The sequence below is a fragment of the Silene latifolia genome, chromosome X (assembly GCF_048544455.1).
Source record: "Silene latifolia isolate original U9 population chromosome X, ASM4854445v1, whole genome shotgun sequence".
Taxonomy (NCBI): domain Eukaryota; kingdom Viridiplantae; phylum Streptophyta; class Magnoliopsida; order Caryophyllales; family Caryophyllaceae; genus Silene; species Silene latifolia.
This window is the reverse complement of record NC_133537.1, coordinates 278611698-278629728: the sequence shown is the minus strand read 5'-3', so window position 1 is coordinate 278629728 and position 18031 is coordinate 278611698. Positions and strand designations below refer to the sequence as shown.

At 35.3% G+C, this 18031-nt stretch overlaps 1 protein-coding gene across 1 annotated transcript; it reads right to left on the bottom strand.

Annotated features, from left to right (window-relative positions):
* Window positions 1-4140: 4140 nt before the first annotated feature.
* On the bottom strand, window positions 4141-6111 carry LOC141616802 (putative MO25-like protein At5g47540). Its single transcript, XM_074433949.1, has 4 exons — window positions 5355-6111; window positions 5189-5233; window positions 4676-5102; window positions 4141-4552 (listed from the first exon to the last, which is right to left on the bottom strand). Exons 1-3 carry the CDS (start codon window positions 5439-5441, stop codon window positions 4974-4976), a joined length of 261 nt encoding a protein of 86 aa, XP_074290050.1. The 5' UTR covers window positions 5442-6111; the 3' UTR covers window positions 4141-4552; window positions 4676-4973.
* Between the last annotated feature and the right edge of the window lie 11920 nt (window positions 6112-18031).

Below are 18031 nucleotides of genomic sequence, written 5' to 3'. Positions count from 1 at the left end.
CACATGTAACATATTACATGACATGTCACAATGTAATGTATTTTTAACATATTAAAAATCAACATACTCATAAAATATGTCATTTACAAAATCGACTAGTAATTCGTAATTACTTGTACCAAAAATGTTTCCAAATTATAAACTACAACATTCTGTATTTATAATAATTTATTCATTCCGTTTCAATTGTTTCTTTAAACAATAATTTCATCCAAGTAATAAAATAATTCGATTACTTAGACCGTGTCTTATTTAATCATATTTACAATAAGATACATAAATTATACTCACAAAATCATCCGTCAATTTTAAGCAATTTAATTAACTCGTATCGGTATACGATTAATTAAATAATCAATTAAGAGTATTTCCCTATAGGTATGACCTAAGGGGATCAACTGATCACCACCGTCGCACGACAGTAATGTCAAACTCTAGTCAGCCAATCATTACCGATATGTGTGGACCAGTTGACTTGTAAAATATTACATCCCACATGTATTCTTAAAATGAGATTTAATAATGATATTTAAATCATGTGATCGCACTATTGTTGAGGACACATTTCCCAACAAGACCATGCATAGAAGTTGATTAGGAGGAAAGTAAGTCGACTTGTAGGTGTTGTACAATCTAATCGATTCGGCTCCGGGACCCAACTCTTCCTAAGAACCGTAAGACATAAACCAACTCGGTTCCTCCACAACACTAATTGCTTGCTTATAATTGTAAACATGTTTGTATGATCAACACCATGGATCCCCCATGACCCCATGATATCCTAGTACTTTTAATCATTTGTTTACATCTTTCCTTTCATTGCTTGTTTTAATTTATTGCTTGCATTAGCCTATAACACAACTACAAACCCAATTCAATTGTGACACTAGCATAAATTGAGATAGATAGATTTAGAACCCAAAGCACACCGTCCCATGGATCGACCTCGACCTACCAGTACTAACTAGTTGTTTGTTGAGTATTATAAATGTGTTTGATTGGGAGACCCGACGACATCAACCCACATCACTTAGCCAAGGTAGTCGAGCTTTACTTTACTAATTTCTTTCGATTCCCATTTGTTTAAAGACACAAAGTGAGAATAATGACTTTCTTGTGCACATATTGAGGTGTAAAATTATATCAATATTTAAAATGGTTCATAATAAAAATGGCCTACATATTCCACAAGACTACAATAATAAGGTGAATACTTACATCATTATATATATATATATTTATATATATATATATATATATATTTATATATATATATATATATATATATATATATATATATATATATATATATATATATATATATATATATATATATATATATATATATATATATATATATATATATATATATATATATATATATATATATATATATAGGGGGGTCGAGTGCAGAATCAAGTAAGTGCGGTGCGAACCGTACGAACTACCCCAGATACACATGATATTACTACTCGATATACATGGTACTACTACTGGATACATGTGTATCTAGTAGTTATACGAAGTGTATCTAGTAGTTATATGAAATGTATCTAGGGGATCTTTTGTGTATCCACTGCCCCCACCACCGTCGCTGCCACCACCGCCGCCATTACCAACTAACACACCACCAACACCACTACGACTCACCACCACCACTACTACCACTGCCGACCTGCACTCATCACCACCACTCACCACCGCCAACTAACACCTTACCACTACCACCACCAACCCACACACAACACCTGCGACATCACCAGCTACCACCACCGTCACCACTGTCGCCACCACGCACAGGCGCCCAAAATGTCGTCACCACCATTAACTCTCACAACAACCAACACCCACACACTCAACATCACGCTAATCATCCGAACCACCAGTACCACCACCGCAGACCATGCACACCCATTAATGTTGTTATTTTAATTCAATTTCATTTATTAATTATTAGATCTACAAAAACCAACGAGAAATTTCGAAAAGTTAATACCATAATACTCTTGATTATCGATATTCCGAGTCTATACATGTCATAATCAGCCGGAAAATATGTCGTCGTCCCACCACCGTCATTAGTAGACTTGAATACTCCCTGACGATGATTTTTTATGGCTCCAAATCAATTTCAACTTCACCAGATCTGGAATTAAAACATTTACGAGGGATTATAAACAAAAAGTAAGTTCGTTGGCGTACATTGGGTCAGAGGTGAATGTCGATGGTAATGGAGTTTGAACGGTAAGTAGAGAGTGGTCGGAGAAGGGAACCAACGACGGAGTAAATATGGAGAAGAATGAGTGACGGAGATGAGAAAGGGAATCAGAGGCTCGCCGGAAAATATGTCGGATGGACGGAGTGATCAGGGGTCGCTGCCGGCGTTCGAGGGTTGCGGTCGCCGGCGTCAGGAGGTGGTAGATAGGAGTGAGGGAGAGGATGAAAGGAGGTTAAGTTTGGGGTTGATGATGATAGATTATGAGTACTCTGTACTTCGGTAGCTACTTTGGGGGTTCATTTTAGTTTAATTTAACAATTTTTATTTAGTTCGTAAGTTCACACCAAACTTTAGGTTCGCACAGGATCCTATATATATATATATATATATATATATATATATATATATATATATATATATATATATATATATATATATATATATATATATATATATATATATATATATATATATATATAGAGAGAGAGAGAGAGAGAGAGAGAGAGAGTGTGAGAGAGAGAGAGAGAGAGAGAGTTAGGTTCTTGTAAGTTTTGTTTCTTATGGTGAGTTTGTGCATGGAAATCTCATCCACTAGATTATATTAGAGATGAATGGCCAAGATCTAATCTTACCTGTCATATAAAACCACTGCCATTTACTTAGTTTCTCTTTTTTTCTAGTGTTACTCTTTTTTTTTTTACATTAATTTTTTTTATCTCCTTTTTTACCTCGTTTTATTATGCTGTTATTGTGCTTTTTTTTTACGACTTTGATTTTTTTTTTCTCTTATGTTTTTCTCTAATTTTCTCATTATGTTACCTTTTTTTCTTTTTCTTTTTGTACCAGATTTTTGTTTACTTTAATTTTTTTTCTCTTTTTTTACCTCGTGTTATTATGCTGTTATTTTTTTTCTTTCTTTGATTTTTTTTACGACTTTGATTTTTTTTTTCTCTTTTTTTTACCACGTGTTATTGTGCTGTTATTCTGCTGTTATTGTTATTCTGGTATTATTGTGATGTTCTTCCGGTGTCATTTTGATTTTTTTTACTACTTTTGATTTTTTTAATTTTTTCTACCACATGTTATTGTGCTGTTATTCTGATGTTATTGTTATTCTGGTGTTCTTGTGATGTTATTCCGGTGTCACTTTGATTTTTTTTACTACTTTTGATTTTTTAACTTTTTTAACCACATGTTATTGTGCTGTTATTCTGGTGTTATTGTGATGTTATTCCGGTGTCACTTCGATTTTTTTTACTACTTTGATTTTTTTACTCTTTTTTTTATCACGTGTTATTGTGTTGTTATTCTGGTGATATTGTTATTCTTGTATTATTGCGATGTTATTACGGTGTCACTTTAATTTTTTTTACTACTTTGATTTTTTCTCTTTTTTTTTTAACTACATGTTATTGTGCTGTTATTCTGGTGTTATTGTGATGTTATTCCGGTGTCACTTTGTTTTTTTTACTACTTTGATTTATTTTACTCTTTTTTTACCACGTGTTATTGTACTGTTATTCTGGTGTTATTGTTATTCTTGTGTTATTGTGATGTTATTCCGGTGTCACTTTGATTTTTTTTACTACTTTGGTTTTTTTACTCTTTTTTACCACGTGTTATTGTGCTGTTATTCTGGTGGTATTGTTATTCTGGTGTTATTGTGATGTTATTCCGGTGTCACTTTGATTTTTTTTATTACTTTGATTTTTTTATCTTTTTTTTTACCACATGTTATTGTGCTGTTATTCTGGTGTTATTGTTATTCTGGTGCTATTGTGATGTTATTCCGGTGTCACTTTGATTTTTTGTACTAATTTTATTTTTACTACTTTCATTTTTTTATCTTTTTTTACCCGGTGTTATTGTGTTGTTATTGTAGTGCTAAATTACCAAAATAAGGAAATGCAGACATTAGGATGTGTCGGTGGGATAGCTTAACCGGAACAACTGTACAGCAACGCCGAAACCGAGACATGACAAACTGACCTAGCCTTTGCTCCATCAACATTAGGGGACGCTGATAGAGTGATAGGCTTACCTGATAAGAGCTACTTACATACAAAATTCAATGAAATTCATATCTAGCATGCCACTATATTTCTGAAGCCCACACAAATCCAATCAAAGAAAAAAAAAATGCATTAAACCGACCAAAAAAAGTAGTAAAAATAATGAAAGACTAAAGTACTTTGTAACTTGAATATTGTTCCATGAATCAATCGCATTTCTTTTTCTCACTCTCAACGTTATTGCAGTGCATTCATATCAGCTTTGACGATGCTTCCTGAGGTTCCTTCGAGATCATTCACCATCTTTACGAAGTAAGAATGCCTATAAACGGTAAAGGCTTTAGTCTAAAGATTATTTGAGGTCAATTCACTTAAAAACGTCAAATATTAGATAAACTTATCATGGAATGAAAAGGAGAAAAGGGAAACTAATCTCAATGCTTACCATCGACTGTCAGCAGTTAATTCCGGATGGAAAGCTGTTCTAAGCAAATTTTCTTGCTTAACAGGACGGTTAGCAGTTAATCTTTAGGCTTTAGTCTAAAGCTTATTTGAGTTTCCATTACTCCCCAGTTCGAAAACCGATGGCATTTCTTTGTCTCACTCTCAACGTTCTGGTTGGTTCACTGAACCTCCGTCAATGTTCATCCTCTGCAAATTCAGCGAGCAATGTTGGGGTCAAATGTTGAAAAACGCGTTTCAGGAATGACTTATTTAATGGCACAATAAAGTAAAATAAAAAACTAAGGGGTGTCTATGGATGGGGTGCCTTTATCAATCTTGAGATCCCCTAGCAAACGAAGGAGCTTGCTCTTATTTGCAACTAGAATATTTGCGATGTCAGCTGCCTTGTTCTGATTTGCGACAAATAACTGTTTTCAGAATTCACACACATCAATATCATACAAGATAATAGGTTCAATACATAATTTTATCCACACTAATGCAAAATTTTCACCTTAAAAACATGGAAGGCTTCTATCTGAATGGTCTTGCTTGTATCCTACATCAAATAAAAAAATATGAAAATGTCGGAGACGTGTATAAAGATTGAGTTCATTGCCGGCTTTGAGTTTCCATACTGCTTAAAGAAATTTCTGGTAGCAAATATTTAGTTAGCTTACCCTTAAAAGATTCATGAGTATCCTTAAGTTTTCCCGAGAGCTTACGTATTTAGTCATGGTAGCAGAGTTGCTACGGTCAAGCAACATATCTCCCAAGAGCTGAAAATCACAAGAACGGGTTAACACTAACAAAGACAACTTTGTTCAGTAGTCTATTCTCTTTCACTAATCACAAGCAACATATCTCCGGCCGCCTATTCCCTTTCCGCTTCAATTTTAGGGATTGTCGTTCAATCTAACTCGACCCTAACCCCAGCCCAGATCTAATGGTTTTTTTCGCAGTTCATTGTTTTTCCAGGTAGAACTCGGAGCTCCATAATAATGGCGTTTCTGATGAGCAATCGAGCAAGCAATTGGTTCTCATCAATATTACCTTCCTCAATCAGCATAAATTCGATCATGGTCTTGGAAACATTTTTCTCTACCTTTGTAACAAACTCATCGTCCAAGTTGTTCCAACATCGAGCCATTACAGAAAGCTAATTAAACATTCAATACAATCAAAATCGGAAATAGAAAATTGGAAACGGAGTGAGAGAGAGTGAGTACACGAGGAGGAGGGTTGGGAAAGGGATTTCTGGTGGGAGGAGGCATGGATGAAGAGGAAAGTGAAATGTGAGTGATTGATTTGGGAAACAGAGTGAAATTAAGGAAATCGATTAAAAAAATTGGGGAATTTTTGGGGAAAATTTTAGGGTTTATGGGATTTGATTAGATAGAGCCATAGAGCGTAGAAAGTGAAGTGACCGTAGTAATAATAAAAAAAGCTCGGCGTCAAATATGCTAAATAGAATCTCAACTGTCCATTTGTCCTCATCTAATGGATGAGATTTTAAAGCACAAACTCACTATAAGAACCAAACTCACGAGATCCCACCTCTATATATATATATATATATATATATATATATATATATATATATATATATATATATATATATATATATATATATATATATATATATATATATATATATATATATATAGAGAGAGAGAGAGAGAGAGAGAGAGATTGGATTTGGTGATTTTGGTTCTTATGGTGAGTTGTGAGTTGGGGGAATCTCAACCATTAGATTAAATTAGAGATGAGTGGCCAAGATTAATCTTAGTTGTCATATAAAAACATTGTTATTTAATTTATTTTCTCTTTTTTCTAGTGGTACTCTTTTTTTTTTTACTTTAATTTTTTTTATCTCTTTTTTTTTACCTCGTGTTATTATGCTTTTTTTTTTTACAACTTTTTTTTTTTCTCTTATGTTTTTCTCTAATTTTCTCATTATGTTACCTTTTTTTCTTTTTCTTTTTGTACCAAATTTTTTTTTGCTTGAATTTTTTTTCACTCTTATTTTTTTTTACCTCGTGTTATTATGCTGTTATTGTGCTTTTTTTTAACTTGATTTTTTAACAACTTTGATTTTTGTTTTTCTCTTTTTTTTTTTACCACATTTTATTGTCTTTATTATTGTTATTACTGTTTGTTATTGTGATGTTATTCTCACATTACTTTGATTTTTTTACGACTTTGATTTTTTTCCTTTTTTTACCACGTGTTATTGTCTTGTTATTGTTATTCATTGTTATTGTGATGTTATTCTATTGTTACTTTGATTTTTTTACGACTTTGATTTTTTTTTTTTTTTTTACCACGTGTTATTGTCTTTGTTATTGTTATTCCGCTGTTATTGTGATGTTATTCTAACATTTACTTTGATTTTTTTTTTTTTTGATTTTTTTTTTTTTTACCAAGTGTTATTGTCTTTGTTATTCTCTTTGTTATTATCTTTGTTATTGTGATGTTATTCCGATGTCACTTTGATTTTTTACTACTTTGATTTTTTTTTACTCTTTTTTTACCGCATGTTATTGTGCTGTTATTCTGGTGTTATTGTGATGTTATTTCGGTGTCACTTTGATTTTTTTTACGACTTTGATTTTTTTTTTCTTTTTTTTTACCACGTGTTATTGTGCTGTTATTCTACTGTTATTCCGGTGTCACTTTGATTTTTTTTTACTACTTTAATTTTTGTTACCACATGTTATTATGTGCTGTTATTCTGGTGTTATTGTGATGTTATTCCAGCGCCACTTTGATTTTTTTTACGATTTTGATTTTTTTTTTCTTTTTTTTAGCACGTGTTATTGTACTGTTATTCTACTGTTATTGTGATATTATTCCGGTGTCACTTTGATTTTTGGCTACCTTCCTTCAGTTCTATAATGGCTTTCGAGATTGAAACCACTAACCCGAATATGACACCGGTAGAATCCTTCTTAACTATTGAGAGCTCATGAATGCTCTTCAGATCTATATATGTGTCATAGTCTTCCAGTTCCTTATAGTAACCTGATCTCATATTACTGACGACTATTTTCACACGGTTCACTTCATTGGAATAGTCGGCACAAGAAAGAAGCTCAGGAAATTCTTTTAATAAATACACCTTCCTTCCAACTCTGTTCATACACCTTCCTTCCAACTCTGTTCTGCTGCATCTTCCCTTGCATTTCGGCCAACACCCTGAATCTGCAGCCACAATCAAAACATCTCACTTATTATGGAGTACCACATAATTCATCAACTTCTAAGGCAGTTATAACTTGTGCATTAGCTTATGCACAAGTTTACAAGGGCATGAGTCAATAAGCATACGATTGATCAGGAAACTACTTAGTACTTACTCGGAACAGCCGTAGTTGTATTAGCTGCAGCCATAGCAGGATGAAGAAAAGAGGCAAACAAGACAATGGTAACTAAAACCAACATAGTTGTTGCTTTACAAAGCTTCATCTTCTTTATTTTTTATTTTTTATTTTTTGTAATAATGCAATACATTCTAGTAACTGTAACATATTTATATACAAGGAACAGAAAGGTGCATGATATGACATGGAAGTACAGAAGACTACACATTATATACATGCAGAGACAACAGGTGTGAGGTTCCCATCCTTGCTTAGTTACTTGTGTTCCGTCACAATGACTTCACTACATTTATTAACTACATACTACTTTGCTAACTGTTCGGGTTCGGAAATGTCTATCCTTTAATAAATACGCCACCGCTCAGGAAATTCTTTTAATAAATACACCACCGCCCGGGATCGAAATCCGATACCAATCTGATATACGCTCTAACTACAACCTAGTATGAAAGCAAAAAAAACCCGTGTTACAGTTTAAGACATGACATTTCCGACAATTTCAGGATCGAATAGTACGTTTAAGACATGACATTTCAGACAAATTTTTGGTTGCATATGTAATACTACGGATTTATGAGTCTCTGGGTACTCTATCGAGTAGGACTTACTCTGTCGAGTAAGGGTGAGTTGCGTTTTAAAATAGTTTCTGACCTGTTGGGTACTCGATCGAGTAACTAGGATACTCGATCGAGTAAGGGGGCACTCGATCGAGTACCTTAGCTACTCAATCGAGTAGCTCGGTTAGCGGGTGATAATTCGACGGGTTTTGTTAATAACACGGATTAATATATAAATCTTTCCGTCACTTTCATAATACACTTTTACAAACCTAATAACATTAAAAGGGAGATTCAAGTTACGTTCTTCGCATTCATCCGTGTTGTTGACAAATCCCGGAGCTAGAGGTGTCGGATTTCATCGTTCTTCACACCGTTGTGATCCTTGTGTCAAGGGTAAGCTTTACATATAATTTTTATACTGTTTCGTTAGAATTGGTTAAACCCTAATTTTGGGATTGGGGGTTTTCTATGTTTTTGTTGATGTGGTAGTGATGATATGATTATGTGTATAGGAGAAGGGTTCGTAGTGGAAAGGTTTTGAGACAATTTTAGATCGTCGACGTTTGTGTTGCATTCCAGGTAGGATTTCCTACTCAGTATTAGTCCCATAATGGGATGATTGTTGATGTGTTGAGATTGATTGTTTGATATAGTAATTGTATTGTGACGGTTGTGATTGTGATTGTGATTGTTTGTCTATGGTCCTCGAGGCGTGTCCTCGGCTGAGTGGGGTCACTTGCGGGAGTGGCTTCACGCCCTAGTTTCGCCTTCTGTGGAACCCGCCACAGAAGGGATGTGCACATTAATGGACGGGGTTATCGCTCATTATGAGGAGCGAGGATTTGGTGGTGCACGGCTTGTCCCCCACTAAGGGGTGGTCCAAAGTGGACGATCGGTGATTGAGATTGTTGGGATTGGCGTGATTGTGTGTGTGTGACGGTTAAGCTGTCTGTTTATCTTATTGTTGATATATTGAGTTGTGTGATTAGTACTGACCCCGTTTAAATGTTTTAAAAACTGTGGTGATCCATTCGGGGGTGGTGAGCAGTTGTTTGACAGGTATATCTTGGGTACGCGTGGGATCTAGCTGGGGATGGAGTCATCACATATCAGAGTCTTTAGTCTTCCGCTGTGTTTGTCAAGACAGTTTCATTCAGTTGGTTTATAGTTTGAGAATAGTTGTATTTTGCTTACAGTTGGTTTTGTTATGTAATCACTTAAAACTATAATTACTTTTAAAGTACGTTTCTTTATTGTCTTATGATATTCATTGCCTCGGGTGACCGAGATGGTAGCATCTTTATACCTGAGTGGTCCTGGTAAGGCACTTGGAGTATGGGGGTGTTACAAATGGTATCAGAGCGACGATCCTGAAACCTGTAACCAATGAATCTAATGAATCTAGGGAGTCAATTAAAATGAACCCGGGGTAAAGGTTGTAGGAGCTAATGCAAAGGCTTGGGAGACGTCCTAAAGTCGCGAACTTGCCCTACAATTTTGAACCGGTCACCATGGGATATGAGTCGGGATCGCTATGTGTTTATTTTGCGAATTGTGTACCAATATAGTGATGTGTGGCATGAATAAGTGTGATTTTGTATGTTGTTGGTTGAAAGCATGTTGGATGATAGTTGGTTTACCATGTTGATTGGAATAGTTGGAAAGGTATATGAGAATGACGAATGATGTGGTAGAAAAAGGAAGTAGTTCATATGTGATGATATGTGATGGGTAATGATGTTGCAGGATGGATGATTCATAATGTGACATAATAATAACATGTGAATAGAAATGTTGTGTTGTATACGTATATTTTGTTTGCATAGAGTTGTATGATAAGTTTATGTACTTGTCCACGATTGTTCATGTGTATATGTTGTAAGAAATGTGTAGCTGTAATGGATGAATTGGTTGGAAGAGATTAAGTAAGTAATTGCATAAGAATATGAAATTCATGTGTGGAGCATGTTTATGTGGGTAATGGATTGTATAATGTTGCAATGTTAGTAACATGTGAATAGGGGATTTTATGTCGTATATTATGTTATTGTGTACGTAAAGTTATAAAATAAAAGCATGTGGGTAAATCGTGATTGACGAGTTAAATAATCTATGTGTATGATGAATGTTGTTGCTTGGCTTTTGAAAATAGTAACATATGATTAGGAATACTGGTGTTATGAGTTTTGGATTGGTTTTGTTTGCTTGGTTGTTGTTTAAGTTGTTTGGAAGTAAAAAATCAAATAGTTATGTCGTCTGATTACAGCAAAGTTGTCTTTAAACTGTTATAGCTTGAGATGCATAAATGATTTTAATGTGATTCCAATTGGAGGTGATAGCTTGTTCTTTTACGATTCTAACGATAGGTCACACGCCCAAAACGACCAAGAAATGAGTGAGTTATGACTGCTTTTCGAAAACTGGCAGTCTTGAGAATTGGGGTACTCGATCGAGTATCCTTGGTACTCAATCGAGTAAGGGGGCACTCGATCGAGTACGTTAGTTACTCGATCGAGTAGCCCTGGTGATTTGTTTTACGTGCTTCTGATCTTCACCTACTCGATCTAGTGACCCCTGTTTTGGGTCATATGCTTATCTTTTGACTTCGTTGCATATTATGTTTAATTCAATGTTGTTATTTTACTTCTTATTGCATTGTTTTACATGTAAGTTGGTCTTGATTCGTAAGTTACCCAATCTTATGGGGTGGTGAGTGGCACCTTATGGTGAGTATGAGTTTGGTGGGAGGAGATGAGCTATATGTGGTTGTGCTGAGAAGTGGAAAAAGAAAAAGAATATTGATGAGCTGATTGAGGCATGGTGCAAGTTTTGGTGAGACGTGGTGACTGATTTATTCGCGAAATTGAGTAATATAAGAGTAAGTGAATGTGGGCAAAGAGTGATGTAAGTTTAAGGAACGTGAGAATGAAAAGAGTGAAAGAAAGTATGTGGATAGTAGCAACCTGAGATGTATAACGAATTATGGAGGGAGATGGTTAGAAATAGTGTTGAGTAAGAATATATGTAATGAAAGGTCGTTTTAGAGGAATTGAGAAGAGTGGTTTATAGTGAACTTAATGGAGACATGTCGCGACGTGGATTTGCAGATAGTGACTGAGTTTGGAAATTTGTGTTATCGAGAGACGAAACTAATGTGTGATTTCCTTGGGCAATTAAAGGTAAAAAAAAAAAAAAAATGATTTCTAGAGATGTAATTGTTTGAACTTTAAATGTTGATTTTTATGGACAAATTAACGACAAGTGTGAGTGAGTGGAGTGATGAGAGGGGACACATGGTAAGGAAGAGTGAGATAATATCGATAAGAAATAATGGGATTGGAATTTTGGAGCAATGAGAAGGTGATCGGAGCACTAAAAAGTTAGGAAGAAGTAATAAGGAGTTGAATGGTCAATTGCTTTAGGCGAGTGTAAAAAGAAAAGCATGAGGAGAGTAAAAAGTAAGCTAAGGAAAATTTTCACCGGAGTTATGTGATATAAAGGTAAGGAATCATCGAAATGTGTGATATTATCATAAGGATGTTAGTTAATGGTTATATGGGAGCTTCAGGACAACATGATTAATAATGAGTTTCGAGAAATTAAGGAAAGTAAGAAGTTAGTAGAATATCTGCATGATATGAGATTTTGGTGGAGAAATGGATGATGATTCAATTAAGGAAAATATTGGGAAGAATGTTGAGGTAATTTTGTTCATGGATTCGATGTTCGTTGTTTGGGATGTTAACCAAAGATAGAAAAGAAATCATGATGTTTAGAGATGAGTGAAGAGGTTTGATGTCCGGACAGTGGTAGTGTTATGGTCTTTGACTAGTGGTTAAGGGTGAGGGTATATTAGAAAAGTGGCAATTCTAAAGAGGCTGATTTTGTAAAGACTGAATTGATAAAAGTATGGTTGTCAGGAAGTATAAGACATAGTCTTAGGAGGTGGTTTCTCATAATGAGTGTTAGTCGTATGGTTATGTATGACGAAAGGTCTTTGGTGATGCGAATGGAAGAATGTGATGAGGGGCATGCGAGTTAAGCTCGGACAACAGGTAACCTTTGTTGAGTGGTAACTTACGTGATCGGGATTGACTGGTTGGATGTGATTACGGTGCGTGATATATAAATGTTTGTGTGAGGTTTTGACCTCACAAGACGTGGTATGGTGTGATTATCATAAAGTTGTTATTTGAATGTAATGCATGTTGAGTACGCTAATCTAATTGAATGATATTCAAAAAGGTAATAATTTGAGTGATCTGGCATGACTGGCTATACTTGTATGTATTCATGATACATGTCAAACTGTGATATGGTAAGAGGATGATATTCACGAGGTTATTATCTGTTTAATTCATATAATATGTTGATTGTGATTTAGTAAAGTGGATTTGAGTAAGTTTTTCTTGTTCGAGAAGTTATGTTGAGCCAGTACTTATGGGATTGTGTAAGTTGTGATGACTATCGATGTGGTTGTGGTGCCTCGGGTGGTGATCCGGGCACGGTACTTCGTGTTGTGATGCTGGTATTTTCGCACTGCGGTGCGGTTGTTGGTGACGGTGTTGTGATGCCGTCACCGGTTGTGGTGGAGTAGGCGGGATGATTACGATACGAGTTTTCGAAAGTGCATACCAGTTATACATAGATTGTTGTTTTGTTTGTTGTCGTTCTTTGTGAGTTTTGGGTGAACATGTAGACTGTTGTTTTGTTTGTTGATGTTTCTTACCAGTTTCAACTTGGGTGTGAGGGTAGAGTATGATATGGGAGAACGTTGTGTATGTTTTGTACAGAACTTTTGACCTTATTGTAGATGAAACATCGGTGCACATAGTCATGGCAAGTGATTCGTAGAACATGTGTGGTAATGATCTGAAAGCTGCAGGTGGTTTTAATCTTTAGTTGGGCCAGTGAGGGAAGGGTGTTTGGATTTAGTGTCTTGTTAAGTCATGTATGAGTTTTGCAGTGATGAAAGAAAAGAACTTGAGGATCTTGTGTGAGTGTACGTAACACGTGTGGATCGTGAGTTATGCTTTTGGCGATAGAAGTTTTATATAGTCTATATAGAGAGGTATGTCTTGTTGCGGTAATGTGGAAGAGTTGGAGTATTGGTTATGCTAAGGGTTTTGCAGTATTAGTTAGATAGAGTGCAGAGTGAATTGAAGTATGAGAACTGTTTAAGTAAGAAAGCCATGGAAATAGGAACGGTTATAGAAATGAGGTTCTAGGCGGTTATCTTTGACATGTGGTGGTGATGAGGATGATGAGATGATTTAACTAAGGATTTAGTATTAGTGAGTTACGAGGACGTAACATTTGTCTTAAGAGGAGTAGGATGCGATAAAAGTGAGTTTCATGGTTGTGCATGTTGAAAAATAATTGGAAGTAGAGTGTTAGCATAGCGTAAAGGAGGGATTTGTTTTGTGGTTGATGTTGTTAAAAGGCCATGGCCGTGCTTGTAGTAGTGTGATGTTTAGGAGTTCGAAAGTTTTGATAGGGGCATGATGATGTTTATGAGTGTAAGTAAACTTCGAGGACGAAGTTCCTTTTAAGGGTGGTAGAATGTAACATTCCGTTTGATGTCTATGAGTGTCTTGATTTTGTATTTGATAGTGGATGATACTATGGGGCTAGCAGCGTTAGAGGATGGTAGTTGGTTATGAATGGAGTTGGTGTCGTGAGAGATATATATGTGGTGGATACGATATCGTGAGTCATGTTAAGGAAGTAAACATAGTTGGTGGAGTGGGTGTTAAGGGTTCATGTTTTATGTTTGGTCGAGTTCTTGAGTTCTTAGCTATGTTGTTGTGTCTTGGTCGAGTTAGCATGGTTGTTTCATGTATGGGTTGAACTTCGGGGACGAAGTTCTTTTTAAGGAGGGAAGACTGTAATACTACGGATTTATGAGTCTCTGGGTACTCTATCGAGTAGGCCTTACTCTGTCGAGTAAGGGTGAGTTGCGTTTTAAAATAGTTTCTGACCTGTTGGGTACTCGATCGAGTAACTAGGATACTCGATCGAGTAAGGGGGCACTCGATCGAGTACCTTAGCTACTCGATCGAGTAGCTCGGTTAGCGGGTGATAATTCGACGGGTTTTGTTAATAACACGGATTAATATATAAATCTTTCCGTCACTTTCATAATACACTTTTACAAACCTAATAATATTAAAAGGGAGATTCAAGTTACGTTCTTCGCATTCATTCGTGTTGTTGACAAATCCCGGAGCTAGAGGTGTCGGATTTCATCGTTCTTCACACCGTTGTGATCCTTGTGTCGAGGGTAAGCTTTACATATAATTTTTATACTGTTTCGTTAGAATTGGTTAAACCCTAATTTTGGGATTGGGGGTTTTCTATGTTTTTGTTGATGTGGTAGTGATGATATGATTATGTGTATAGGAGAAGGGTTCGTAGTGGAAAGGTTTTGAGACAGCTGCTAGATCGTCTGATGTTTGTGTTGCATTCCAGGTAGGATTTCCTACTCACTATTAGTCCCATAATGGGATGATTGTTGATGTGTTGAGATTGATTGTTTGATATAGTAATTGTATTGTGACGGTTGTGATTGTGATTGTGATTGTTTGTCTATGGTCCTCGAGGCGTGTCCTCGGCTGAGTGGGGTCACTTGCGGGAGTGGCTTCACGCCCTAGTTTCGCCTTCTGTGGAACCCGCCACAGAAGGGATGTGCACATTAATGGACAGGGTTATCGCTCATTATGAGGAGCGGGGATTTGGTGGGTACGGCTGCGGTCCCCCACTGGCAGGGCTGGTCCAGTGGACAGTCGGTGATTGAGATTGTTGGGATTGGCGTGATTGTGTGTGTGTGACGGTTAAGCTGTCTGTTTATCTTATTGTTGATATATTGAGTTGTGTGATTAGTACTGACCCCGTTTAAATGTTTTAAAAACTGTGGTGATCCATTCGGGGGTGGTGAGCAGTTGTTTGACAGGTATATCTTGGGTACGCGTGGGATCTAGCTGGGGATGGAGTCATCACATATCAGAGTCTTTAGTCTTCCGCTGTGTTTGTCAAGACAGTTTCATTCAGTTGGTTTATAGTTTGAGAATAGTTGTATTTTGCTTACAGTTGGTTTTGTTATGTAATCACTTAAACTATAATTACTTTTAAAGTACGTTTCTTTATTGTCTTATGATATTCATTGCCTCGGGTGACCGAGATGGTAGCATCTTTATACCTGAGTGGTCCTGGTAAGGCACTTGGAGTATGGGGGTGTTACATCATATGCTCTTGGATCTGAATTGGAGAGAAGGGGACAAAAAAAACAGGTAAACGGGTTCATTTCTTATAACCAGGATAGACAATTTGGTCACATCTCAAACTACAGTTTATTAATTACCATTTACCACAACTTAACAAGCAAAGAAATACCACTGTATCAACAACAAGAAATACCCCACTTTAATCCATTATTTTGCCCGATTTTGCAACCTCAAAGTAGTACTCCGTATTTAATTGTCCTTTATGTTTTTAGTCCAAAATAAATCTCTCCTTGTCCATCTCCCAAAAATATTAGCTATTCTCAACATTTTTGGTAATGCTTCTGGTCAATTCGTTTTTCAGAGAATCAAACAGGAAAAGCCGGAAAGAAAAGGCGTGATTCAGAGCACAACCAGAACTACAATCAATTGTTCCAGACTTCCAGCAAACATTAGTCATTAGCTATGCATCAAAATGGTTTCACAAAGTCGCCATCACTCACCAAAGGCAACAAATATATCTAAAATAATACGAGTATCATTGCTTGTTTGCGTAAAATTCAAGGCTAAATGCTCTAATCAGGCCTCTTTAACATATCAAAATCCCAGAGGAATAACTACAGACAGAATTAGAAAAGTTCGAATCATGCGACTATGCGAGCAAAACAGCAAACAATGTTGATAGCCATCCCGTGTTACACCTTCTACATCCAAATCCTCGAAAACCTAGTCGATTTCCATCCTAATCGATTTCCATTTCGATCCCCTCAAACACTGGCGTCATATAATCGCCGACGTATAACCCGCTGTTTGATTTAATCAGTTTATGATTGGTCAGATTGAAGAAGATGATTGTAGTGGTGATAATGATCTGGATTGTATGGTGAATTGGTTGTTGTTCGGAAGATGAAGAGGAAAGGGAAGGATCAAGATTTAGTTTATTTAGTTTAATTACCGATGTCGATAGGGAGTTAGGTTTATTAATTCTGGATCGCCATTGTTGTAATCTGGAGGTTTTTTGGGGATTTTTTTGACAGAGAGTTAGGTGTAGGGAAGGAGAGAAGGAGTAAACATAAGAGGAGTAAAAGACGGAAACACGTGTATTTTTTTTGTTTTCAGGTTGATTTTCAGCCGTGTATTTTTATTCATCCAATGGTTTAGATTTATAAGCACACAAACTCACAACTCACCATAAGAACCAAACTCACAAGATCCTATATATATATATATATATATATATATATATATATATATATATATAGGCAAGATCCGGTGAGTCCACCTATATATTTGAGTCCATGAGTCCATAAAACAATATCACGCACTATACAAAACAATATCACGGATTTTTTTTTTCAAATTTTTTTTCGAATTTTTTTTTTTAAATTTTTTTTTTCGGAAATTTTTTTTTTTCAAATTTTTTTTTTTCGAATTTTTTTTTTCAATTTTTTTTTTTTTTTTTTTTTTTTTTTTTTTTTTGCTGTGATATTGTTTAGTATAACGTGTGATATTGTATTACAAAACAATATCACGATTTTTTTTTTTTCGAATTTTTATTTTCATTTTTTTTTTCGAAAAATTTTTTTTTTTTTTTTTTTTTTTTTTTTTTTTTTTTTTTTTTAAACTGTGATATTGTTTAGTATAACGTGTGATATTGTATTACAAAACAATATCACGATTTTTTTTTTTTTCGAAAAGTTTTTTTTTTTTTTTTTTTTATGTAAAATTTGATATTGTTTAGTATAACGTGTGATATTGTATTACAAAACAATATCACGACTTTTTTTTCAATTTTTTTTTTCAATTTTTTTTTTTGAATATAAGTTGTGATATTGTTTAATATAACGTGTGATATTGTATCATGGACTCACGGACTCAAAAAGATAGGGTGGACTCATGTGATCCTAATTCTATATATATATATATATATATATATATATATATATATATATATATATATATATATATATATATATATATATATATATAGAGAGAGAGAGAGAGAGAGAGAGAGAGAGAGAGAGAGAGGCCGGATCCGGTGAGGCACCTCATTATGGCGAGGCGGCCGGTCTCACCAAATTACTACCTTATTAACGTCAACTAGAAATAAACCGTCGTGTGAATTTGACTTCCAAGTGAATTTCTTCGCCTTCCTATGTTCCACCACTTCCACTGAGAAACTCTGCAATGACTT